The sequence below is a fragment of the Geotrypetes seraphini genome, chromosome 4 (assembly GCF_902459505.1).
Source record: "Geotrypetes seraphini chromosome 4, aGeoSer1.1, whole genome shotgun sequence".
In the NCBI taxonomy this organism is placed as follows: domain Eukaryota; kingdom Metazoa; phylum Chordata; class Amphibia; order Gymnophiona; family Dermophiidae; genus Geotrypetes; species Geotrypetes seraphini.
This window is the reverse complement of record NC_047087.1, coordinates 209,532,230-209,560,184: the sequence shown is the minus strand read 5'-3', so window position 1 is coordinate 209,560,184 and position 27,955 is coordinate 209,532,230. Positions and strand designations below refer to the sequence as shown.

The 27,955-nt window shown below is 43.9% G+C and overlaps 1 protein-coding gene across 3 annotated transcripts in view; it reads left to right on the top strand.

Moving 5' to 3' along the window:
• MMRN2 (multimerin 2) overlaps positions 1 to 27,955 on the top strand; it is a 72,394-nt gene that overhangs the window by 31,835 nt on the left and 12,604 nt on the right. For all 3 annotated transcript variants that reach the window (XM_033940209.1, XM_033940211.1, XM_033940210.1), the window contains exons 2-5: positions 7,320 to 7,448; positions 14,300 to 14,406; positions 15,972 to 16,049; positions 18,995 to 19,141. In XM_033940209.1, the coding sequence (XP_033796100.1) occupies positions 7,320 to 7,448; positions 14,300 to 14,406; positions 15,972 to 16,049; positions 18,995 to 19,141 (461 nt within the window). The remainder of the gene's footprint in view (positions 1 to 7,319; positions 7,449 to 14,299; positions 14,407 to 15,971; positions 16,050 to 18,994; positions 19,142 to 27,955) is intronic.

Sequence of the window (27,955 nt, the reverse complement as noted above, 5' to 3'; positions counted from 1 at the left end):
ATTGGCCAATTTCCAGAGGTAACTGGTTAATCCTCTGCTTTCAAAAATTGATCTGCCTGGACCAGCTAAATTGAGGACTCCTTTTACAAAGGTGCGCTAGGGCCTTAACGTGCGCAATAGTGCGCGTTAAATTCCCGAGCGCGTTAGATTTTCGGCCAAAGCACGCGGTAATTTTGTGCATGCGCTAAAAACCCTAGCGCACCTTCGTAAAAGGAGTCCTTAGTTCCTTAAATTCATAAGGTGATAAAATTAGAGCTGGTAAAAATGAAATGACTCCAAGCTAGTCCCTAAGGCCCCCTTTTAGAAAGCCGTAGTAGTAATATTGCCACGATAAATGCACCAAAGCCCATAGGAATTGAATGGGCTTCGGTGCATTTACTACTGTAGCTTTCTAAATGACTCAAGTGTTCATTTATCATCTAGCTAAAAAAATTATGCTAACCAGCTAACAAGTTTCAGTGACCTAAATCTAAGCAGCAAAATTTTGATTGGGTTATGGTTTTCAGCCAAAAGGCTAACCTGTTAGATTCGGTTTCATGGGATTTGTGTGTCAGCTGAAATGTTAACTACAGATAAGCAGCTAAAATTAATGAGCTATCTTGAGGCCTTTTTACTGAGCTGCACTGAACAGTGGCCTTGTTAGGTGCCATTGACTCGTGTTCGAGTCCTAGCGACTTGATGAATTAGAAATCTAAAAAGAAATCAGTGTCGTGCTCCAGTATCATCCCCGTGGTTGTTTCCAACGTGTCCAACCATCTGTTTGCAAGTTACCCTCTTCACCTGGTTCCTTCGATCTTCCCAAACATGATGGCCTTCTCCAATGATCTCTCTCTTCTGACGGTGTAACCAAAATATGACAGATGTAATTTCATCATTTGGGCTTCGAGTGACATAGCTGGTTTGATGTCTTTCAGAATCAATTTGTTAGTTCTTCTGGTGATCCTTAGCACACCCTTATATGGGTCTTTTCTGTACGCTAAGGACATTTTCTTCACAAGGATAAAATGGATGATTTTCAGCATTTTTCATTAATGGCCAAGCGCTAATTTTCTCATTAACGTGGCCATAAGTATGTAAGCCCTTACCATCACCTATTTTGCTAAACATGTAAACTGTTATCGTACAGCAATGCCAATGCACTAACCCATTGGTTCCCAATCTTGTCCTGGAGGACCACCAGGCCAATTGGGTTTTCAGGCTAGCCCTAATGAATATGCATGAGAGAGATTTGCATATAATGGAAGTGAGAGGCATGCAAATCTGCCCCATGCATATTCATTAGGGCTATCCTGAAAACCTGATTGGCCTGGTGGTCCTCCAAGACAGGGTTGGGAACCACTGCACTAACCAATTTGCATAGATGTGTCCACTCTCCGCCCCTCCCAGAAACGCCCCTCCTGTGCTGAAAAATAAATTGTAGCTTTCGGCGTGTGGGTAGTGCACCTACATGGCAAAATTACTGTGGGATGCCTCACCTTTTTTGCTGCAAAAACACACACATTAGTGCTTTCCACAGCTTAGTTAAAGGATCCCGTAATATTTTAGGGGTCGATATTCAGTGATTTAATCAGCCAGGAAGAATTCTTGGCTCTGTAAATCATTAGTGTGGAGCTATCCACTGATATTTAGTGACATTTAACAGGTTAATGCTACTGAATATCGGTATTAACCATCAAAGAGAAAAGGGGGGGGAGGACAAAGTTAGCACTTATGCAGTAAAGTGCTGATATTCTGTACTTAGCCGCATAAGGTGACACAGTCCAATCTTTATGCAGTTCATATTACGCAGTTAAGTCCTGAATATTGCACTCGACTGTAGAAGTCTCTAGAGAGAGACTTGGGTGTGCTGGTGGATGCATCAATGAAGCCATCTGCGCAGTGCGCAGCAGCCTCGAAAAAAGCCAACAGGATGCTGAGCATCATAAAGAGGGGCATAACAACCAGGACGCGGGAAGTCATCATGCCATTGTATCGAGCGATGGTGCGTCCGCATCTGGAGTACTGCGTTCAATATTGGTTGCCGTACCTCAAGAAGGACATGGCAGTACTTGAGAGAGTCCAAAGAAGAGCAACAAAACTGGTAAGAGGGCTGGAACACTGCCCATACGCCGAGAGGTTGGATAGGCTGGGGCTCTTCTCTCTGGAAAAAAGGAGGCTCAGGGGAGATATGATAGAGACCTTCAGGATCATGAGGGGCATAGAGAGGGTGGATAGGGACAGATTCTTCAGGCTGAAAGGGACAACAGGTACGAGGGGGCATTCGGAGAAACTGAAGGGAGATAGGTTCAAAACAAATGCAAGGAAGTTTTTTTTCACCCAAAGGGTCGTGGACACCTGGAATGCGCTACCGGAGGAAGTGATCAGGCAGAGTACGGTACAGGGATTCAAACAGGGATTGGACAGATTCCTGAGGGATAAAGGGATCGTGGGATACTGAGAGAGGTGCTGGGATGTAACACAGGTATAGAAAGCTAACCAGGTAATAAGTATAGAAACCCAACCAGGTCGTGCATGTGCAAGACCGGAGGGTTAGGACTTCGATGGGAAGATAGGACTCAATGGGAAACCAAGGTGGCAAGGAGGCCCCTTCTGTTTGGGCCTGTTTGGGCCGCCGCGGGAGCGGACTGCTGGGCAGGATGGACCTGTGGTCTGACCCGGCAGAGGCACTGCTTATGTTCTTATGTTCTTAAGTTTTATCCAGCTGCATACAACTGGATATTTAATGCAGGTGCCTGGACTTACTTCTGAATATTGAAAAGTTATAATAGTTAAGCATAGAAGCATTGGAAAACTTCAAATAAACATTGGACTAAATATTGACAGGATGGTGAAATATGCTGTCATTGAAGAAATGTTGAGAAGCTCACCTCTGATGGTCCAAAGGTATTGACTTGAGTATGTAGATGTGTATGTAGATGAGTATGTAGATGAGTATGTAGATTAGTAGTGTGATATTGTTATGTTAAACATCCCTATAGAAGTTATTGACAAATTGTGAGTACAATTACTTATTCAAGCAATGCTACTGAATATCTTATCTGAGCACCATGGCACCCCCAGGTTGGTGCTGGAGATGATTTTTGGGTGGAGCCAAGAATTATGTAGTCAGTATCGATATTTAGTTCTGGTGCTTGCTAACCAGAGAAATCAGACCAACTAGCAGTCCTAAAGATGCCTGGTTAGCTATGTTGATAAGGTGTTGAATATAGGCTATACTTGAGTTCCAGGTGCTGCCAATTATCCAAATATTCAATGTGGATGGCCAGAAATTGCCCTGCACTCAATATCCAGGTTTATTTCAGCCAACAGTGGTCGGCATCAGTGATGTACCAAGGGTGAGGCAGGGGTCAGTCTGCCCCAGGTGCAGGGAGCTTGGGGAAATTGGAGCACTCACTGGTCTGAGGGTTTGCCAACTCCAGCCCCCTACAACATCAACTTCCTGTTGCAGGATAGGAGACCAGCAGAGTCAATGGTCACATGCAGGCAGCCCTTAACTGATCCACACAGTTTCCTACTGCCTGAAGAAAGGGGGTGCTCTGGCCAGAGGAGGGGGTGCTCCGCCCTGGGTTCCCGCCCCACCAGGTACATCACTGGTCAGCATTAAAATAAATGCTGACCACCACCAGCTGAATATTGGTCTGTACATTTCCATGAGGATTTCTGACAGAAAAGCGTCAATGCTTCTCCTCATACAAGTTCACATGACCAAATCGTGGAGGCATGAGGCCAAGTGCCAGTCCCTTTTTCACTATGTCAATCTGTGTATAATCCACACCCTGACCTGAAAATCAAAGCTACAAAAAAAACTAAGTGAATATGCACAAAACATGCCCATGACATTAATCACTCTTACAAATTACATACTTGAAGATACTTGTTTTATTGTAGGTAACACCTAGAAACGTCCAAATATACACAATGACAAGAAAGAATATATGAAGAAAACCATAGCACGGCCGCTGCGGTAACAGCTCCAACACTCATAGAATTCCTATGAGCATCAGAGATGTTACCGCCGCATCCAGCGCTAAAAAACGTGCTATGGTTTAGTAAAAGGGGGGAGGGGTAAGAGATGTCATGGCCTTCATATAAAGTCAGTGTTTCAGTCTGGATCTAGTTGAATATGCTGACTTCTGAATGGCTGCAACTTCGTCAGTAAAAGAAATGTTCACTTTAGCAAAGAGTCATCGAATCTTGGCACCTGTGCCAAATATATTTTTGCCAGCATGCCAATCACTGAAAAATATTGACACCGTGAACATTTTCAAAACTTAGTAGCTGCGCAAATCTCACAATTCATCAGGGTCCAGGAGTTTTGAAGATGCTTATGGTGCCGACACTTTCCTTGAACCAGGTCCAATGTTAGAGATACTGGGGTCCAGGGAAGAAATTTGAGGAGGGGCATCAAAACCATTGGCAGGCTGCATTTTCTTCAGTTTTTGCGGGGTTTTGGCATGGGGGCCTTGGCTGCCTTCCCATAACTCTGGCCCTGCATTGAGAAGCATGCAGGGCTTTATGGGAAAATGGTAGAAGAAAGTTGAAAATGGAAGCTGGAAATTGTCTGGCTCTAGAAGATGCTGGATTATATGGGAGGACCCACAATCCCCGACCCCCCCTCCCCACACACACTTTGGACACTGGATCTTTTTGATGTTACCGTGCACTCTATACAGACCCCTTTAGGGCTTAGCGCTGATTTTTTTCCAGCACCTAATTTTGAGGCTTGTAGAATCCAACACTGGGCCCTTCTCTATATAACAAAAAATTAAAATTAAAAAATTAAGGTCCTCAAAAAAAATGTATATTGTGCATCCCAGTGTGTTTAGAATATGGATCACCTGCACTTGAGGGTCCTTTTACTAAGGCACGCTAGCCATTTTAGTGCGTGCTATACTCTAGCGCATCCATTATATTCTATGGACGTGTTAGCGTTTAGCCCACGCTAAAACGACTAGTGCACCTCAGTAAAAAGACCCCTTGGTTATTTGGGACTAACAAAGTGCAGCAGTTACTTAAATCATATGTTCTTGATCTAACACAGCTGGTCGTTATGGACAATGATTTGCTCACTCAGCTTTAGTACTGTTTGCCTCTTGTTCCAGGACAGTGATATGGAACATGACCCCATCACCTTCATAGTGTCTTTCTACTGAAGGAGGTATCAAGGATCCTCTGGGAGATTGATTAGCTTCCTCTTTCCTGTGGCTGTTCTGTTGATGTTGATGTTGCTATTTCTAGTGGAGGATTAGATCCCCAAAGGAACAGCGTGGAAAACAAACCTAGGCAAGAAAGCACTAATGAGTTATAAACTGACTGCCCTACATGTTTCAGTAACCGGTTATGTCAAGGGAAATGAGTCTGATAATAGAGATGTAAAAAGACCAACAAATACCTTTGAAAGTGGCTGGGGGAGGTGGGGTGGGGGGCGCAGGAAGAAAAGGAGGTTGGGTAAAGAGACCAGAATCAAATGACACAGCATAAGAACAAAAGCAGAAACTGGTGGCTCGCCCCACTCAGTAGTGAAGTATCACTGTTCTACCAAAATCCGGGCTATAGAGAGTCTATGCTGCCTACACAATAGCAGCAAATATCAAGGTGAAATCTCAAAAGCACGTTAAAATAATAACCAGTTTATATACCGCAAGGCCGTAAAGTTCTATGCGGTTTACAATAGTTAAAAAAAAAAAAAAAAAAAAAACCCTAATAAAAGAAGTTGAATAGAACTAAAAAAGTGAAAAGCCAATAATTAGAAGGACAAAAAAAAGTTAGGGCTCTGCAGTTTTGAGAAAAGACTGCCACGGAGTGGAAGAGTGGCCTAGTGGTTAGGGCTGCTGCCTCAGCACCCTTAAGTTGTGAGTTCGATCCCAGCCTGCTTCTTGTGATTCTTTGCAAGTCACGTAATACTCCATTGGCCCAGGTACCACAGTTAGATTGTGAGTCTTAAATACAAAGACATACATATAACCAATTAAAAGGACATAAATTCCAAGAATTTGGCTACAAACAGCATGTCTACAGCAAAAAAAAATTTTTAATATGATGAGTGGACACACATACGATATCAGTATTGTCAGAAAGATTAATGCTGGCTATAGACTGTGCAATGCTGTTTGTCACAGTATCACAGTGTGAAGTAAAACCTTGTGTAGTTTTTCAATGACGAGTGGAGAGCTCCATCTTCCCCACGACCAAAAAAATTTCAACGCGCTCAATCAAAAGTCAAACAAATGATGATTTTTGCTTATGATCATGAAGGCATCATCATCACAGACAAAGTTCCATGTGGAAGAAGTGTCACAGCATTGTATTATCGTGATTTTTTGCAAAAAAATGAGCACAAAATGCACAAAATCATTCTTCATGGCAATGCTCGCTCGCACATAGGGAATGTCATTGAAAAACTACACGAATACGGCTGGGAGGTGTTACCTCATGCTGCCTACAGTCCAGACATGAGACCACCAGACGTTGACCTTTTTCCAAAGTTGAAACAACCTATGAGTGGACATCATTTTGCATCTCTGGAAGAGCTTTCTTCCGCCGGTACCCGAGCCATTTGGCAACTGAACTAAAACAGTGTCTTGGATGAAATAATGAAGCTTCCCGGATGTTGGGATTCAGTCATTGCAAAGCAGGGAGACTATATTGAAGGATTGTAAAGAAATACTTGAAAAAAAAAATAAAACATAATTATTTTTTTATAGTAGTTTGGTGGGAAATTGATAATATCAGTTACTTTGTGGAAAATCAACCAATTGAGTCAGTTGGACAATAAAAAAAGAACAGCTCTTGGGAGCAGTACATGTATGTAGAGAATTGTGAACACACAATAACTGATTAGAAAGCTCACGCTTCCTAACATTGTTCCAGGCAGGCAGTTACCAAAATAGATGTTTGTCCCAAGCACTGTGGTGTTTATACAGCATTTAATCTCATTCTAATATTTTTGGTTTATCTAGTACAACCCTCTAACGCAGTGGTTCCCAACCCTGTCTTGGAGGACCACCAGCCAGTCAGGTTTTCGGGACAGCCCTAATGAATATGCAAGAAAAAGATTTGCATATAATGGAGGTGACAGGCATGCAAATGTTCTCCATGCATATTCATTAGGGCTATCCTGAAAATCTGACTGGCTGCTGGTCCTCCAGGACAGGGTTGTGAACCACTGCTCTAACGTTTTTATGGGCTTCCTTATATAGGCATTCCAAGTATAAATTTTAACAAACCTTTCATCTAAAACCAAGTTCGATTTTCAGGATTCAGCATGTTTCCTTTTCTCTTTTAGTCCTTATTGCTGTGCTGCTTCTACTGTTTTCTAGAAACTGGTGTTCCATTGTGCAGTCCAAACTGGTCACATTTGTAGCCCCCTGCAAAACAGAGAAATACATTGTCAAGTCCCAACAGCCGTGTCCGCAAGGGATCCCAGGACCAGAATGTCAGAAAGTCATGTAAGTACATGTGAAATTTCTTTAAAAAGAAATCAGACCTTTTGGGGTGATTGGATAAGGGGGTTCGTACTGTAAGCAGTAAAGTAAGCTCTAAGGCCCATATTCTCTAAACAGCGCCTTAACTTAGGCGTCGGTAGGCACCTACCAGCGCCTAAGTTAAGCCCAAAATGCCATTTAAAAGTGGACTTAGGAGAAATTACAAGGCACCTACCAGCGCCTAAAATAACAGCACCAGAATCGCGCCTCTGGAGGCACCTACTTGTGCCTAACACCCCTGTAGACGTGGCTAACGACTCTGGAGGCATGACTCGTGTCAAAGGTAGGCGCCAGAAATGTAGGCCTTGAAAACCCTGGACTACATTTCTGACACCTATATATGCTTGCGGTGCAATTCTCTAAGCAGCCCCGTTGCGTGATTGTCATACGATCGGCGACCGCTTTTAGGGTCGCCATTTAGAGAATCCAGGCCTAGGTTTGTGGTATTTTAATAATTTAGATGCAAATGTGGTGACATATGCAAGTAAATGACCGAATACAGAATAACTCCTTGCTAAAGAGTATGTGTTGTGCTGTGATGGTTTGTGCTTTGCCAGCGGGTGTGCACTGAAGTGGAGTTAGGATGAAGCACACAAGTAATACACCTAGATCAGGGGGTCTCAAATCCCTCCTTGAGGGCCGCAATCCAGTTGGGTTTTCAGGATTTCCCCAATGAATATGCATGAGATCTATGTGCATGCAGTGCTTTCAATGCATATTCATTGGGGAAATCCTGAAAACCTGACTGGATTGTGGCCCTCACAGAGGGACTTTGAGATCCCTGACCTACATTATTTGATAAATGCTGTCATGCTTACATCTACCCTAGAGAGAGTGTAACGGGGGAGGGGGGGGCTATGTACAGAGATTTGCGGCATACTGAAACTAATGAATATTCAATTACTGCCACATTAAAACAGTGGTAGTAATTTGTGACTTAGCAGCAAACGTTACCTTTCCTGTCAGGCAATGACAGGAAAGTTGGTATTAAAAAAAAAACCAACAACCCACATACCACATGCAACAGCCCCTTACTCTCAACCTGACACCTCTTCCCGCTACCACCTAGCATATCTCTGGCACCTAGTGGCATCCATCCTGGACCCACATAACTGCCACTCCCCCCCCCCCATTCTGACCCCTCCCTGTCACCTTCTCCCTACCACCATATTAAGGCCCCCTTTTATTGAGCCACAATAGAACGTTTTAGCACGGGCCAGTGAGGTAAAAGCTCCGATACTCATAGGAATCGAATGAATGTCGGAGCATTTACTTTGCTGACCCACACTAAATGACTTGATAAAGGGGGACCTAGATAAAAAGATTCCCAGGAGGTCTAGGGCTCCCTTTACTAAGCTGCGCTAGCGGTTTTAGCGCACGCTACATTGCCGCGTGCGCTAGACGCTAACACCACCATTGATCTCTTCCCAGTTAATTAGTCCAGGCCAGATACTGTTCTGCACCAAGGATTTACTAAAAGGTTTAAGGGGTTGCTGATACACAATACTGCTGTCAAACTAATCTGAGAAAAGAAAAAAAAAATCTGATTTATTTAAAACATTTTTAATCCACTTTTAAACAAAGTGGCTCACAATTGGCATACACAGCCTCACAGGCATACATGTCTACAAATATCTAAATAATGAAACTAAGGGCTCCTTTTACGAAGCTGCGTTAGCGGTTTAACGTGCATAATAGTGCGTGCTAATTTGCCGGCCGCGCTAGCCGCTACCACCTCCTCTTGAGCAGGCGGTAGTTTTTTTGGCTAGGGCAGGGGTTAGCGCGCACTAAAAAGTTGCATGCGATAAAGCCGCTTACGCGGCTTCGTAAAAGGAGCTCTAAATCAATAAAACAAAGTTAAAATAGGGATACATCTTGTCATATCAGAAAGGAAAGTTACAGCATCGTAACCAGGGAAATATACCTCTTGGGAAGAGGTAAGTCTTCAATCATTTTCTGAACTGTTAACAAACTTCTACAACATCACAAAATACTGGTCAGAGCGTTCCATAAAACAGGACAATGGAGAAACAAGATTTTATAGTCTTCACATAATGCACTGTATCCTTTTTACATGTATCAAGCAACAAACGGGTCTCAGATCTCAGTGCTCTGGATGGTCTATACCAGTGGCTCCCACCCTGTCCTGGAGGACCCCCCAGGCCAGCCAGGTTTTCAGGTTAGCCCTGATGAATATGAATGGAGCAGATTTGCATGCCTTTCACTTCCATTATATGCAAATCTCTCTCATGCATATTCATTAGGGCTAGCCTGAAAACCTGATTGGCCTGGGGGTCCTCCAGGATAGGGTTGGGAACCACTGGTCTATACTCCCCTTCTTAAGGAAGAATATTGGCTCCCTATAGTTTACCGAGTTCCATTCAAGGTTCTTAACATCACCCACCAGGGTATTTTTTTTTGGTACAGTCCAGTTATCCCTTGTACTGTACATCTACTCACACATCGCATTCAGTCTAGCAAAAATCTACTTAAACTCGCTTCTCATCTCTATACCAGGCTGGCCTACCCTTGCCATCCTTGTTTCGAAGTTGTCCCCACACTGAATCAGCTTCCTGATTCCATTTCTACCGAGACTTTTAAAAAATATATAAGCAAATACTAAAAATATTTTTTTTTCTCTAAAGCATTTCCTACAGATTAAACTTCGACTTTGGGATAGTTTATCCTTCACCCTTGTCCTTTTTGACCTCCTTTGTCTATCTTTTTTTGCCTCTTTCCCTCCTTTCATATTTTAGTTCAATATTTTAATACTTTTAAAATAGTTGTTTTTGCTGTTTATAGATTGATATTTTAATATAGCCCAGGGCATTTTCTGTTTCATCTTCTTCCGTTTCCTTTTCACGTCCAGTTTTTTTTTTTTTTTTAGTTCAAATATTTTTATTAAGTTTTATGAGGAAAGTAACAAAAGAAAACAGAAAAGATACACTTTTTTTAAACAGTATGTTCATGAGAATAACAGAACATGTTTTGAACTGTAAAATGCTTTAATACAACATGATTGTTGATATATTTTCTATGACATACTGCATTTCCTGATACCCAACTAAGCACTTACAGGGGGAAATGCAGACAAAAAGAGGCAACTTTAGCTAACACTCAACATTTCAACTGCAAAAAAGACTGTCTTGTCATTTGTGTTGCTCTCGACACAGTGGGAAATATCCACATATGCTGGCTAGAGAACATCAACTGTTTATTTTTGAAAAGAGGCAACATAAGCAGTTCTCGTAGACACTTCCTTTTGTGAAGTCTCCAAAAACTCAGTTAAATTAAGATTATCCGGTAAGGCAATCTGATCTAAATCCTCTTCCTCCTCATCTGAGGCAACTATATTTTTAGGAACATAACATCATCAAGAAAGCCCCAAGGCTTATAACACGATATACCTAGGACCAATGTTCCCTCTAAGGACCGAGTTCATGTATTTTTTGTGAGCAAAGAACTGGGTTGATTTGAGCAAAACTTTTCCATTATATTACCCTGATGGTATAATATACAATGTGCATTACAAATTAACATACCCACCCTATTTTATTAAGCTGAGGTAGAGGTTTCTGCCTAAAGAATGGCATAGGGACAAATTTTTCCCCATCCCCGCAGAAACTCTGTTTCTCCGTCCCGTCCCCGCAAGTTTTGTCGCTGTCCCTGTCCCATTCCTGTGAGCTCTGCATTAACCGCACAAGTCTCAAACACTTATGATTTTAAAGTGTTTGAGGCTTGTGCAGATGAGGGCGGAGTTTGCAGGAATGGGCAAGGACAGGAAAAGACCTCGCAGGGACAGGGAAAAATTTGTCTCCGTGTCATTCGCTATTTCTACTGCGTCCCAGAGCACTAAATGCTCCAATGCTCATAGTAATTCTATTGCCCCCTCTTTTACTAAGGTGTGCTAACCGATTAGCGTGTGCTAATCAAATTTGCGTGCACTAAATACTAACGCGTCCATAGACTAACCTGCACATATTAGCATTTAGTGCGCGCTAAATCGATTAGCGTGCGCTAATCAGTTAGCACACCTTAGTAAAAGAGGGTCTTAGTGTCTGAGCATTTAGTGCTCTGGGCTGCATAGAAACCTCTACTGCGGCTTAGTATAAGAGAGATAAGAATCAGAATAATTATAAAAATGGAAAATAAGATGATTTTTTAATTGAAAGGACTTAAAACATTTTTCATTTAGCTCTCAGAAGCCAATACCTCCTTCCACAAGTCAAGACAGTAGGCTGTCCTGACCTGAGAAAGGAGGGTTTTTTTTGTCTCTGACAGTTGGTCAAAAATATATTAAAATTAGTTCAATAAAAAGATATCATCATAATTCTATTTTCTGTTTATATTTAATAACCTTTATAAACACAGGTACCACACTACTTTAATCTGAATTAAAAATAAAATTAATTTTTCTACCTTTAAGTTTGGCCATTCACTTTTCTGGTTTCTGCTTTCCTCCTTCTTAAGTGTCTTTCCAGGATTTTTCTCTCCTTTTCCTTTTGGCTTTCTTCAATTTATTTTTCTACCTCTATGTCCAGATTTAACTCATTCTTACTATCTAGTCGTCAATCTAGTCTTTAAGTTCCCTCTTTTTTTATGACCTACTGGCAGCTTTCCATCTCTTTCCCTCACCCTGGCTCTCCTGTTTTAGTTCCCTTTATTTCCAGTCTTTTACTAACTCTGCCTTCTTTCTCCACCCCTTCTATATAGTATTTGCCCCTATATCAGCCCTTACTTTCCCCTTCCATCATTATCTCCCTCCTTTCTCTCTCTCCCCCTCCAAATATCTGCTCATTTCTCTCCCCTCTTCCATCCAGCATCTACCCCCTTCTATACAGCACCTGCCTCCTCTTTCCCTTTCCATTCAGTGTCTGCACACTCTTTCTTCCCTTCCATCAGTATCTACCTCTTCTGCCTCTTCCCCTTTCCATATAGTCTGCCCCCTCTCTCTGCTTTCATTTCCCCTTTCCATCATCTCCCTCTTGTCTCTTCCTTCATTCAGGCTTCAATCTCCCTCCTTCTATACACCTTATTACCCTTCCCCTTTCCATCTAGCATCTTCCTTCTCTCCTCTTCCATCAATATTTCCATCCTTTTTGAATCTCTCTCATTTCATACATCTGCTCCCTCCTTCCCCCCTCATCTTCCATCCAGCATCTCCCCTTTCACTTCCCCCGGTTCATCATCTCCCTCCTCTCTGTACCCCACCCCCCAATATCTGCCCTCTCTCTCCCTTGTTCTATCTAGAATCTGTCTTCCCACTTCTATACAAAATCTATCTCCTCTCTGCAACCAGGACAATTTCCCAAGCATCCATGCCACACAGGGCCTTACGCCTGCCTCATACTGAAAGAAACAGTCTGAAGGCAAGTATTGGGGCCCCCTCTCAGTATCTGTCCTGGGCCCCTCTATATTTAACACCAGTCCTGTCCCAAACTTTACCTTTACCCTCCCCTTATGAAAGCCCAACCAAAGCTCAAACTGTTTCTAACATATTGTCTTGTCCCCAAAGCCTATTCCATAAAAGCTACTGAGGAAGAAAGCAACTGTATGTCAGGCCATGCCCTCCTTCTCTATCACTTTGGTTTGATCTGACTGTATATGAGTCTCTATGGTGTCCTGTAAAGTTCAAATACTACAGTCAGTTCAGAGCTGTGGAGGAGGACGTGGCCTGACGTGCAGCCACTTTCCTCCGCTTCCACTTTTACATTATAGGCTCTAGGAATAAGACAAAATATTAGAGAAATTTTTGCTATGGTGGGGGTCCCATGAGAGGGAGGGTGTGGGGTAGGGAAAGCGGGACTAAGCATGTGGAATGTGTAGGATGGGTTGTGCTGGAATGACATGTGCCTAGTAGGGGGTGGTACCTAGAGAAGAGGGGGAGCATGAGGGGTATATACCTCAGCAGGACAGTACCTGGGCACTCTGTTGCCTCTAAACTATGCGGGAGTCCTGCAACTGCATTGCTTCCTGTTTGGAGTGGGGCTTCAATAGTTTGATCGCTAGAGACAAGCAGTTTACCTAAAGTCCAGCAGAGCTTACTTATCCATCACTAGTAAAAATGTGATTGTGAAATATCACCCCCCCCCCCCCCACCCACACACACACACAAGCAGGATTGTAGGTGGAGGACTCTGGAACATCTTAGAGGGGACATTGTCTGTGGAGTGTAGATAGCAGTAGGGGGGTGTTCCCCAGGCGTGGAGGTAGAGGCTAAACGTGTGGTATGTGGGGAGAGAAGGCGCAGAGAAGGCGCTCCTCAGAAGGGGGGTTATGCCTTTGGGTCGGGGAAGAGAACTGAGTGAGTGCCACAACAAGATTCAGGAGAAAATTCTACAGGAATGGTAAAGGGTTGCCAGATTTTCTGGAACAAAAATCCGGACCCATGCCCCCCCCCCCCCCAAGGCCTGCCCCATTCTGCCCAAATCACGCCCTGTTCCGCCCCCAGCCCTGCCCCCTCAATCTGGTCGCATGTTGGGAGGGCATCTGTACATGCGCTGGTGTGGCACGATGACATTGCAAGCATGTGCGCATGCATATGACGTCACCACGTTGCATCCACACATGCATAGAAGCTGTCCCAATGTCACTGCTACCTGGAAAGCTTTTCAAAACCCGGACAAAGTGATGGGTTTTGAAAGGCCGTCTGGACCCCCGAACATGTCCTCGAAAAGGAGAACATGCCTGGGGAAATCGAGACATCTGGTTACCCTAGGAATGGTGTGAGTGCATGGGGATTTAGAAAGAGCTATGGATGAATGTACAATATATTCGAGCTCTATAACCTATAAATAGTTGCTATTTTTCTACAGGTACAGACTAGCTCTGAAGCCAGTTTATAAAGTGAAGCAGAAAGTTGTAACCTCCTTGGAATGGAAGTGTTGTCCAGGGTACACAGGAGTAACATGTGAACACAATGGTAAGAAAATAAAACAACCCTTAATGATTCTTACATGTATGAAGCAGAGAATGGAATATAAGTAGCTTTGTCTTCTAAGCTGTGTGTACACTTCCTGTGTCAGCTGCTCATCTATCACATGGTATCTCTGAAGCGGTTTTCTCTGTTTGAACTGCAAGGGACGCCACATTTCTGCAGGATCTGTCAGCCCTGCATGGTTCAAAATCATGAAAGAGCCACAGCAGGGTAATAGGGTAGAATACTGGCTGACCCTGGTAGGAGATTCACCCATAGAATAGAAGAAATATTGTCCACAAAACCATAAATAAAACTAAAGATACAATCCAACATCCATTTATAATTAAATGAAACTGTAGCCTACTAGGAATATTTAAATCTGCATATACTAACATAACATAATAAAACATAAAATTTTATTTTTATCTCACAGTACCTTGCAGTTAAACAATATAAGAAACTGTTCAAATACAGTGAATTACAAGTATAACTCACACAATTAATAAATCAACAATCATAAATGAATAATTAAATGCTATAGGGTTCATAATCAAAATGGAAATATGTCTAAAAACCCGCCCAAGTCGGCACTTGGATGACCGAAAAGACAGGACCGTCCAAATGCAGATAATCAAAACGGCTTTTTAGATGTATCCAGGGACATTTTAGGCCTCTGAATCCCAATGTGCACCCAGAGCTGAAAGAGGCATTTTTGGAGGCGTAGTGAGGGCGGGATATAGGCGGGACGTGGGCCGACCTAGACTTAGTCATACTCAGGGATAAAAGTTTTACGAGGCTTGGATGGAACTTATACATTGTGCCTAAGGCGATCTAAAACCAGGTCTAAGTGCCCAGAAGGTATCCAAAATGACCAGATAACCACTGCAGATACAAAGTACAGACCCCCACACACTCCCCCAGTGATCACTGACCTCCTCACAACGCCATAAAAATCAGAATAAAAACATATGTACCTGTCTCCGGAACATCAGCACCTGCTATAGGAAATCTTAGTAGAACTGCACAGAGATCTCTTAAGTAGCCAGAGGGGTAGGCTAGTGAACCATAGAGAGGAGAACCCAGGCCCATAAGCCATTCAAACCACTACATTCATGGTGGAAAATGTGAGCCCACAAAAAAAAAAACCCAAAACCCTACTGTACTGCCATATAGGTGCCACTTGCAGCCAAAAGGACTTTAGGGTTGTAGACAGATGGATATAGTGGGTTTGGGGGTGTTTGGGGGGGCTCAACATTATTTATATGGGAGTACTGGAGAAATGTTTATATGGCACCTTTTTTGTGAAGTTCACAGCAGTGCCCTGTAAGGTGCCCCACTGTTCTGTTGCCATGTCTGGGTGGTCAGTCCATCACATTGCTGGCCCCTCCCACGTCCAAAAGGTCTTGTTCTGGGTGTTTGGGACTCGATTTAACTGAAAAAAGAAAATCAGAGCAATCTATAACCAATTCCTATACATTTCAAATTATACAAGGAATAAGGACACTGTAGAAAGGAAAGTATTGCTACGGCAGCTTTTAATATGTGGCCTGTTGAACTCTCAATTACAGATCCTAATGCTATTCAAGTTCCAGTCAGTCCAGCAAGAGGAATGGAGGGTGAACAGGCCTCAAGGCCTTCCACATATGGTATGTTCTTGAACATTGTTGCTTTACTCAGTGAAGCTCTGTATCTTTATCGGGGTAGGACTAAACTAAACTAAACTAAACTAAGCCTTAGGTTTATATACCGCATCTTCTCCACTGAAGTGGAACTCGACACGGTTTACAGAGTTTAAAAAATATGGGAAGAGAGAAGAGAAAGAGTTTACAAAGCATAAAAAGAGGGGATGTAATCAGGAGAAGAGATTATTATATGCTAGAGAAAAGCCAGGTTTTCAGTTGTTTTCGGAATAGTTGGAGGGAGTCCGGGTTCCGCAGCGGGACAGTGAGGTCGTTCCAGAGGCCGGTGATTTTGGAGAGGAGGGATCTACCCAGTTTACCTGCGTGGAGGATGCCGTGTAGAGAGGGGAAGGAAAGTTTATGTCTGTGGGCAGATCTGGTGGTAGTTGGTGTCGGGGCGAGGAAGGATAGAGGGATTAGGGGCGGAAGGATGCCGTGAATGATCTTGAAAGCCAGGCAGGAGCATTTGAAATGAATTATGGAAAGTACTGGGAGCCAGTGAAGATTGGTAAGTAGAGGGGAGACGTGGTCATATTTGCGTTTAGCAAAAATCAGCTTAGCCGCAGTGTTCTGGATAAACTGGAGTGGACTTAGTTATAGACACACTAGACTAGGGCCAAACATTTAAAAGGATGCATAAAAAATACTACCGAGCTTCTCCCTTCTGAACATACTGTATGCAGAGGGTACTTTTGAAACAGGGCATGGCTTCTGAAGGCAAATAGGCACATACATTGCAACTATTTTAACAAGGCAACATTTCCCAGATTCTATAAATGGTGGGCAAATTTACATGTGCAAGATTGCACTTTTTTCTAAGATGTGCACACAACTAAATTGGCTGAGCCAATAAGCTCCAATAATTGAGTGCTAACAGTTACTGATGCTAATTGGCAACAATTAGGATTTGCACATGTATCTTATTATACACTATTCTATACAAATCCGCATGCAAATTTTTTGGTGCACAACTCAAAAGGGGACATGGCCACGGGAAGGGCATGGGCGGGCCAGGAATGTTCACTAAAGATGCACACAGTTTTGCTGTGTTCATGGGAATCTGCATCTAACTCAGTGTCCTGCAATTTTTTTGGCCGACACAACACTGCTGGAAGGCACGCAGAAGTGCGCAGACATCGACATGATGACATCACACACATCATTACGTTGACGTCCACGCAGGTGCAGAGGCCCCCCGGACGTGACCCTAAACCTGTTACTTCCCTGTGGGATCTTGGAAAAGGGAAGGTGCGGGAAAAGGAGGAGAGACACTGGCGAGGAGAGTCGTCAGCGCCAGTTGGCTGCCAACAGAATGTGCCTCTCACCACGGGGCACACCTGGAATCTACTGGGGCACATAGTTTACGATACACAGATCTAACTAATGCACCGGGACTTACACCAGGTTTCAACTGGTGTAAATCCTTGCACCCAAATTTTGGCGTGGAATTCAGCTCTAAGCTCTAGGTGTCAGGTCAAAAGCGCGCCGGGACAAAGGCACGCGCAGACAACTGAGCGCAGCGCGGAGGCGCGCGCTGTAGAAAATTACTGTTTTTAGGGCTCCGACGGGGGTGTGTGGGGGGGGAACCCCCCCACTTTACTTAATAGAGATCGCGCCGCGTTGTGGGGGCGTTGTGGGGGGTTTGGGGGGTTGTAACCCCCCACATTTTACTGAAAACTTCACTTTTTCCCTGTTTTTAGGGAAAAAGTTAAGTTTACAGTAAAATGTGGATGGTTACAACCCCCCAAGCACCCCACAACGCAAGCGCGATCTCTATAAAGTAAATTGGGGGGCTCCCCAACAAAACTCCCCGTCGGAGCCCCTAAAAACTGTAATTTTCATCGGCGCGTGCCTCCATCTTACGCTCAGTTGTCGGCGCGCGCCTTTGTCTTTCGCGGGGTTGTCTATGAGCCAAGCTCTATTCTGTAAACAGCACGCAACTCAAATCGCCATTATAGAATAGCACTCAGTGTAGATTTTTTCATTGCCCAGATTAGGCCACTATCTCATATGTGCATTTTTAAAATTAGCTCCTCAAAAGCTCCCGAAGAAAGTTCTACCTACTCCAAGACAGGTATAACTTCCCCCTCTAATATATGTGTATTTTATAACATAGGTGTGTATCTCGCTACTCTGTCCAGCTTTCACCCGAGGAAGACCTACACATATAGGGGAGAATTCTATAAATGGTGCTCAAAAATGAATACCAGAAAGGTTTGTCACTATTCTATAAAGAGCACATACCTTATAAAGAACAGTGCTTAGCACCAGTTTCCATGCCCAACAGTGGCGTAAGTAGGAGGGGAACACCACCAAAGGTGTTATCTTTGCTGGGGGTGCTGGTACCTCACCACACCCCACCATACCTCCTTAAAAGTTCATTGGTGCGAGCAGCATACACTTGCTGCTCGTGCCGGCCTCGGCTCATCTCTGATGTCACTTTCTGGTCACAGGACCAGGAAGTGACAACATAAGCATTTAGGTGTAATGTCCATATTATAGCATTCTGCTGGGTATGATGGCGTTGGGATGATTATATTTCTTGAATTTAATTTTCAAAATCTTGAGGGGGGGGGTGTTCTTATACAATATTATTCTCCTTGAAACCTATGTCCAGATTATTCATTCATGGTATTTGCCTACTTGGGTGAATTTTTTCAAAAAGGTAGAAAATATATCCCAATAAAAAGTTAATGAAAGTTAAGTGAGAGGGGTTGCAAGGCTGAAGTTTCACCTAAGGCACCTAATACCCTTGCACTATACCTGCTCACAAGAATTGTGTACAAAATAGTCAAAACAATATACCTTACTTTGGTGGCCTATATCTTTTGTGATGAGAGGTTTTTTTTTTTCATGCTAGCCAGCTGTGGCATTTTTAATTCTTGAAAATTATCACTCTTTCTCATCTGCAGCCAAGTCTACGGAAATCAAAGAAACAATTTACAATCAAGAATCTCTTCTGGAGGATCTTCAAAATGATATTCATCAGGCAACTGCTAATCTGAAGGCGCTGGAAGAGAATATCACCATCATCTACAAAGGCAATACAAATAAATCAAGTAAGAGGGAGACCTGTTAAGATGAATCAAAACCAACAATTATACAGGGACATTTGTTTTGTAAATATATCATATCTTTCTCTGCTCCACTGTACGTACTTTTTTTGTTGTTTATGGCATTAAAGATATGATATTTTTGCAAAACAAATTAAAAAGCTTTTATATGATAACTAGTATTTAAGCCCGTTACATTAATGGGTGCTAGAGTACGTCTGTCTGTTTTTTTAAAATTTGTCTCTCTCTCTCCTTGGATGCTGGCTGTCTGTCATTCTTTCTGTCTGTCTCTCCCTGGCCCTCTGTCTGTCTGTCTTTATTTCTAACTCTATCCTCTTCTCTCAATCCTGCATGTGCCCTTTTTTATTTCTCCTCCCCACTTCCTTCCAGCGTCTGCTCCCCCTGTCCCTCAGACTTCCATTCAGCGGCTGTCCCTCCTCTCCCCCACACTTCCATTCAGTGTCTGTCTCCCTCTCTCTACCCCTTTTATCTACTGTTCACCCTCTGTCTTGCCCCTTCCATTCACTGCCCTCTCTTTTCTTTCCATCCAGTGTCCGCCCTCTCTCTCTCTGTTCCATATGGCATCTCCTCCTTCCTTTTCCTTTGGTCTGGCATACATTCCCCTGCCATCTCTTCTTCCCTCCAAGCCATTCTCTCCCCCTCTGCTCCCTTTCCTCCTTGAACTTCATCGGGCAGCAGCAGCATTCACAATTCATTGCTGTTGCCGGCTTCAGGTCTTCCTCTCTGTCGGGTCGTCTTCCTGAAAACAGAAAGTAGGCAGGACCCGCCAGAGAGGAAGGCCTGAAGCCAGCAAAAGCAGCGAATTGTAAATGCTGCTGCTGCCCAAAGAAGTCAGGCCTTGCAAAACTTGAGGCAGACCGCTTCTCTCCCCTCCCAGCCCAACCCTTGCTTACTCGGCTCCCTTACCCTTTATGATCCCCACCTGCATCGCGGAAGCGTGAAGACTGAGCGCCGTCAATCAGGGTGGCGAGGACGCGGGCAGGGAGAGAGCTTGCCTACACTTCTTTCAGCAGTTGGTGAGTGAGGGCGGGAGGAGGGGAGTGGCTAGAGTGATCTCTGCCGCCGCTTTCTAAAATGGAACGCGGCCAAGGATCAGAAATCACAGCGGCAGGGATCACGAAGTTTCAAGAGCGCATGCGCGCTCTAGGGTTTTATTATTATAGATCTTTGTAGTTTGATGCTTCACTTAGATGAAGTCAAACACCAGATTTATTGTAAGTCTAGTGCATAACGTAGCTATTGTCATACTGTCCATATAGCTGCAATGTCTGCAGATACTTTTATCCATATAAATGATAGTCAGTTTTCAGAAACTCATTTTCATGAGTAAAATAATATCACCTTCAGGACTGGCTTTGAAACTAAACTTTTTAAGGGGGGTAGTGACCCATTACAAAAAAGCCGGCCCAGTACGGGGAGATTCTATAACAGCATACCTATGCCAGGGGTCTGCAACCTTTTTAAAGCAAAGAGCCATTTTATTGTACACTTCTCCCCCCCCGTATTCGCTGTGATAGGGGATTAACAGAACCGCAAATACAGAAAAACCGTGAATAACATTTTCATATGTTATTCGCTGTTTTCTATAAAAACCCATCGTGAATATAGTGAAACCGTGAATAACATATTGGGAGACCTGGTCTGTTCTTGAAGGAGAGGCAAAACACGGTGAAGAAAGTGCTGGAAATCAGCGATTTTCTCTGTAAAAGCTTGGAATCAGTGATTTCTCTATACAAGCTGATGTAATTTGGGGGAAGGAGCCAGCAAGATAAAAACTGTGAATAATCGAAACAGTGAATGCTGAAACCGCGAATACGGAGGGAGAAGTGTAAATGTTTGATCCAAAATTAACAAAGAACCACAATGGGTAGCGAAGAGGGTTTGAGATATGATTTTTTAATGCAATATGGGTACATATGCATTTAATGCAAAAACAAAACTTCAAGGGGCTCATAACAAAAAAAAAAAATCACGTCCAAAAAGTGGCCTAAATCAGTACTTGGATGATCAAAAAGACAGCTCGTCCAAGTAAAGATAATCAAAGCTGGTTTTAGACATATCTAAAACCAACTTAGGCCTTTCCCCTGCCTCTGAACGCCTAGAGGAAAAAGAGGCATTTTTGGAGGAGGGGAAAGGGCGGGAGGTGGGCCGACCTAGACTTAGGGCTCCTTTTATCAAGCCGCGCTTAAACCGCTAGCTGCTACCGCTTCCTCTTGAGCAGGTGGTAGTTTTTGACCAGTGCAGGAGTTAACGGGTGATGAAAAGTTGCGTGCATTAACCCCACTAGCGCGGCTTGATAAAAGGAGCCCTTAGTCGTACAGCAAGTATAATCAAAAGTTTAACGAGGTTGCCCAGTCGGAACTTATACGTTTTGACTTAGACCAAGTCAGAACAGGTATAAGTTCCGAATAGGGGCCGCTGAGCTGATCACGGCTACCGCGATCAGCTCAGCAGCCCTGGCAACCTACTCATCCCCTGCCGCGATAGCAATTTCTCCTACCGAGGCACACCCTCGACACCCCACCCCACCCCACCCTTAAATACCGGCAGGAGGGATCCCAAGCCCTCCTGCCATGGTGCATCTCCGAAACCCCCCACCCCCAACATTTGCAGGAGGGAGCCCAGGCCCTCCTGCCAAAGGCTTACCCCAGTGAACCCCCCAAATGCCCCCGAACCCCCAAACAGTCCCCTGAATCCACAAATGCCCCCCCCCCACTACCCGCCCCCAAACCCTGGACACCTCCTTTTGCTTACCTTAAAGTTGGCCATCTGGATGGTTCCTCAGTCTGGCTGGCCGGCAGGTCCGCCATCCTCAGAATGGCGGGACTAGGGCCTGATTGTCCCAGGTGCCTAAGGCCCTGCCCATAGGAGGGGCCTTAGGCAACTGGCCCAGTTCCGAGAATGGCGGGCCTGCTGGCCGGACTGGCAATCCATCCATCCAGCTAACGTTAAGGTAAGCAAGGTGGGGTGTCTGGAGTTCGGGTGGGGCGTGTAGTGGGGGGTTCAGGGTGCTATTTGGGGGTTTGGGGGTACGCGGGGGTGCGCCTTCAGCAGGAGGACCTGGGATCCCTCCTGCCAATGCTGTCTGGGGGGTGGGGGGTTCCAGGGGGTGCACCTCAGCAGGAGGGCTTGGGATCCCTCCTGCCTTTATTCAAGGGGGAGGGGGTGGGGGTGTTGGGAGAGCACCTCAGGAGGAGGTTCTAGACTCCCTCCTGCTGGTATTCTGGGGGGTGTCGGGAGTACGCCTCGACAGGAGGACTTGGGCTTTCTCCTGCCGGTATTCACAGGGGGGTGGGCAGTTATAGGGTTCTGTCTTCGGCAGGAGGGCTTGGAATCCCTCCTGCCGGTTCTGGGTTTTGTCGGGGAGAGATCGCGATCACGACCATGATCATTGCGGTGGGGGGTGGGCCAGATATAAGATTTTGTAACAGGCGTTGTTTTTTGACAGACGCCAGTTACAGAATCCTGCTTTTAGGCGAAGGACTGACCCCTCCTTCGCTTAAAAGGTCTGGGTTTGGGCGTTTGGGATTTGGGCAATTTTTTGGTCAGGAATGTGGTGTAGGGATAGACATAGTGGCAGTCTGGGCCAGTGGATTGCTGAATGGGCAAGTAGGTCATTCTCAAAAGAAACCACAGTTTGGACCTTTTTTTGAGAATGGACATTTCCCTGCTGCCAACTTCAGTGTCTACTGACTTAGGCCAAAAGAGGGTGGAAATGTCGGTGCATCTTATGGACCGAAGACTCCAATTTTGACCATCTCCCGGAACTTTTTAAAACTTCTCCCCATTGTACCTTTTTAAAATGGATCCACAGATCCATGGATTCTCCCACCCCCCATACCTTTATAAACTGCGAGAACTGATGTCAGCCATTCAGAAAGCAGCACAGCCCAGGCAGGAGCACGGAGAGCTCACTCCTGATGGCCGACACACCACTGGACCACCACGCTATAAGCTGCATTTTAAAAGGTACAGTGGGCGATCCACCAGAGAAACTACATGATGGATGGACGGGCGGGCGAGGGGTCCACCAGAGAGATCGCATGACTGACTGATTGACGGACAGATGGATGGGTGGGCGGGTCCACCAGACACTATAATAATGCAAGTATTGAGCCTTCTCTCTACCACTAACTCCAGACTCTGTCCCTTCTTTCTTGCTGTATGCCTGGAACAGGGTGACAGAGTCCATTGACTGTTATTGAGAAATACACAGGGGAAGCCACTGCTTGCCCTGGATCAGTCATAATACCACAACTATATCTCTCAATGCCGCTCTCTCTTCTTAATAAATTGCTTTAGTCAAACTATCAGGGCTTCAGACATGCCATTTGGTCACCACACAATTTTTGTGTTTGCTTGGTTGCCAAAATTCTTCTCACTGGCTATGGCTTCTTCATTAGCCCCTACTCAATATGATTCACAATTTTTTTGTTTTTTTTTGGTTTTTTTTTAAGTGCTTCATTATATCTCAAACTTATTAAAGTGCTTAAAGTGCTTAATATCAATAACTTAACCGTTATAAAAAAAACTGGTTAAAACTTATCTTGTTATATTCTTTTTCTTGATGATCTTATCTCATCGGGAAAGGGACCTGTCATATCCGACATGTTTCGCCGATAGGCTGCTTCAAGAAAAGGTCCCCTACGAAACATATAAAATATTTAACTCTTAAACTCTTGTATCTTAATTTATTTAGGAGCCAACGTCTAATTATACATTTAAAAACAGGCGCTTACCCCTTCACAACTTATTCTGCACCATCCCGATCCACATAGAAATTTTTTTGGATAAGATGGCCGCTGCGTGTACTTCCTCCCTTATAAGTACCTCCCCCCACAATAACTTGCAGCGAATCAGAACCCTACACCAACGATCCCCATTCAATTTCTTGATTTAGACCCCCCGGTTCAACCGTGTCCAGCATGTAAATCCATCTTTGCTCAAGGAAATTTAATTTCTGTTTATAATCACCACCCTCCCACCCTTCTTTTATTTGTGCAATAATTCGCCATCTAATATCTTCAATTTTATGAGCCTGAGCTTCCCAATGTTGGGTCAATGGGGCTTCAATAACTCCCTTGCTAATTCTGGACTTGTGCTCATTTAATCTAATATTAACTGGATGACTAGTTCTACCAATATATATAAGATCGCATGGGCATAGTATAGCATATATTACATTGTGGGATTTGTAAGTGGTCCCAGTCTTGGCTGTTATAGTGAGATCCCTATTTGGAGGTTGCCAATCCACCCCTTCTATGGTAGTCTCGCACCATTGGCATTTTAAGCATTTGTAATGTCCCACCGTCTCCTGATCCACATCTGAGACTGTATTATACCTATATCGGGCAAGACGCTCACCTATGTTGTTCCCACGATTATATGCTATTAAAGGGAACTCATCAAAAATCTCTGGTACCGATTGGACCACATGCCAGTACTTTTTTATGCTATTAACCAAATAATTAGACCCAGTGTAAAAGGGAAGAACACATACTAGTCTTGAGTTATTCTGATGCTCATTAGGGTTATTCTCTTCTTCTACAATAGTCAATTGATGATTAATATTCTGAACATTGATGTTATGTGAATTCAGTAACAATTCTCGGTTGGCAAATTTTGCCCGCAAGAAGGCTTTTCTTACAGATTTCATTGGGTATCCTCTTGCCAAAATTCTAGATTCGAGTTGTTTAGCTTGAAAGATAAAGTCATCCTCATCCAAGCATATACGCCTTAATCTCAAGAATTGTCCAACTGGTAAATTAAGTTTTAATTTATAAGGGTGGTGACTATGGAACTTTAGCAATGTATTTCTAGATACCGGCTTACGGTATAGGGTGGTTCTAAATTTTCCTTGTTCATGTGTAATTGTCAAGTCCAGGAAGTCCACTCTTCCAATATTATATACTAAAGTAAATTGGATATGATGGTTCAATCCATTCAGTTCTTGCACAAATGCCTTCAGAGATTCCTCCATGTCTTTCCAGATCAAAAACACGTCATCTAAGAAATGTTTCCAGATGACCACATTTCCAAACTGCTGTAAAGGATAAATCATAGCTTCTTCCATTCTTGCCAGATATAATGTGGCTACCACCGGGGCCAATGTCGCCCTGGATCAGTAGCACAGAATGTTGCTACTCTTTGGGGTTTTGGAATCTTGCTATTCTTTGAGATTCTGCCTGGAATCTTGATACTCTTTGGGGTTCTAGAATCTTTTGTTATTGGGGGTGTTATAAAAAAAATACGCAGTATTTTTAACAGGTACGATGGGGGGATATTTAAAAAGGTACTGGGGAAGGAACAGGGTGCAGAGCCTGGCAAGGAGTGTGGGGTTGTGTGTAGAGCCTGGCAGGGAGGGGGAACAGGGTGCAGAGCCTGGCAAGGAGTATGGGGTTGGGTGTAGAGCCTGGCAGAGAGTGAGGGGGGCTGGGTGCAGAGCCTGGTATATATTAGTACACAATTTGGTTCAGAATGGGCTTTTTTCTTGTTTTCCTCCTCTAAATCTAGGGTACATCTTATGATCAGGTGCGTCTTATGGAGCAAAAAATACGGTACTTACAGAAAATAAAGAAAAACAATTTAATGAGACTTTTAATACTCTATTTCTGCACAGAGTTGTTTCACATCCAACATTGTTCCCTCTCTCATCCTCCAGATCCTGTGCAGCATCTTTCACTCCTGTCCACCAGCCTCATGCCCAACATTTCTTCTTCTATCACTCCTCTCCAGCACCATGCTTTATCTCTCCCTCCATTCCTTCTACCACCATGTCCAACATTCCTCCCTCTTGCATTCATTTCCATCTGTTCCACTGATTCCCTCTCCACCCCATCCAACATTTCTTCCTTTCATATTTCTCTTCCCCATGCATCGCTACCTCACTCCTCTCCTACCACCATGTCCAATAATTCTCTCTTCCTCCCTATGCCCAATAATTTTCCTCTCTTCTTTTCCCCATGTGCACCATCTCTCTTTCCCTCTCATTTAGACATCAATGCCTAACAATTCTCTCTTTCTATTTCCTCCCCCACCTCAGCATCTCTTTCCCTCCCTTCCCCTGGCCTTCCATCCTGTAACTAAAGTCCATGCCCCCTACATCCTTCCCTCCATTTTGTGTCCCAAATTTGCCCTCCCTTCCTTCTGTACCCGCCTCCCGTGGTGTATACCTGTCTCCTGGCAACGGCCTCCTCCTCCTCCTTCGTTCCAGGCAGCCACATGTGTTTCTTCACAAAGCCGCGGGAAACTGTTCAAACACGCTGCCTGCGACTGATCCAGAAGGTTTCCTTTTGACTACTCAAGCCTCTGACATCAAAGGGAAGCCTTCTGGGTTAACCGCAGGCAGTGTGTTTGAATAGCTTCCCATAGCTTTGTAAAGAAACTGGTATGGCTCTCTGAAAGGAAGGAGGAGGAGCCCAGAAGACTGGTACACACTGCGGGAGCTGCAGCCATGTGGTCAAAGAGCTTCATGTGGCTCGTGACCTGCTTGTTGCCAACCCCTGACCTATACAGTATTTGGGTGCCTTGAGAGTGCCTATGTAACCTGCTTTTCTTTTTAGAATACTAACCTAACAAGTTTGAGACATGTATATAATTTAGGGATAAAAAATTATCCTAGATTGCATGAGTATTTTCCATCTAAATGCTGGAGGCACACACATTATTTATAGGGTCTGATTCTATATATAGTGCCAAAAACTTCAGCGCCAACTGAATGGCACTTAGCTTGATTCTATAAGGTACACAATTAGTGTAGTTAGGTTTAAAAAAAGTGTGGACAAGTTCCTGGAGGAAAAGTCCATAATCTGCAGTTTGAACAGATATTCAGGAAGTCACTGGGATTGGCAGCATGGAATGTTGCTTCTAATTGGGTTTCTGTCAAGTACTTGTGACCTGGATTGGCCACTATGGAAATAGGCTATTGAACTAGATGGATATCGTTCTAACACAGTATGGCTATTCTGATAGTCTTATGTTCTTATGTATGTGGGCACTAGAGGTAATGCATATGAATCTCAGCAATGCATTTCACACTATCCCAGATAAAATGTTCATAAATAAATTGAATCCTCATTAACAAACTCTGATAATATTGTTTTACAGATACTTTTTAATTCAAATTCACATTATATTTTACCAGACCTCAGCGGTACCACACTCACAATCTCTTTGCTTCCTAAAGCTCCCTATGCCACATCATCACTGGTCTATTATTTGCTGAAAAATTTCTATGAGCTTATCCAACATTTGATTAACTCCAAACTGCTAAAGCTTCATAATCCAGATCGGTAAGAAAAATTATGGTTTGCCCGAGACTTCCCTCAAGGATTGTCTCCTTTAAAAATGGTCACCATCTCTCCAAACATCTCTAACTAGAAAGACGGGATTGTGAACCGTTTTGGGGACGAAGATGCGAGAGAGATGCTGCAACATTTTAGAAAAATAACGCAGTGATGCATGCCACTGGCACTGCCTGTGAGGCAGCCCTGCACAACATACCTCCCAGCTGCTCGTGACACACCTATTGAGAATCGCTGCTGTACTGTAGAGGGATGCAAAACTCACAGCATCAACTTCAGCAGGAAAATTCAATGTGAAGCCTCTGAGCTTTTGCATGCTAATAGGTCCTGCGGTGCCCACCTCTTGCATAAGTTTCCAAGATAATGACGCAGGAAAACAAAAATCTAATTCTTAAAAGACTAGGCTCTGGCTCTCTCCTTTTTGTAGATTCCTTTTCCTCAACATATTCAGCACTATCTGTTTTGTAAATTTATAGGGGAATAATTTTACGGCCTT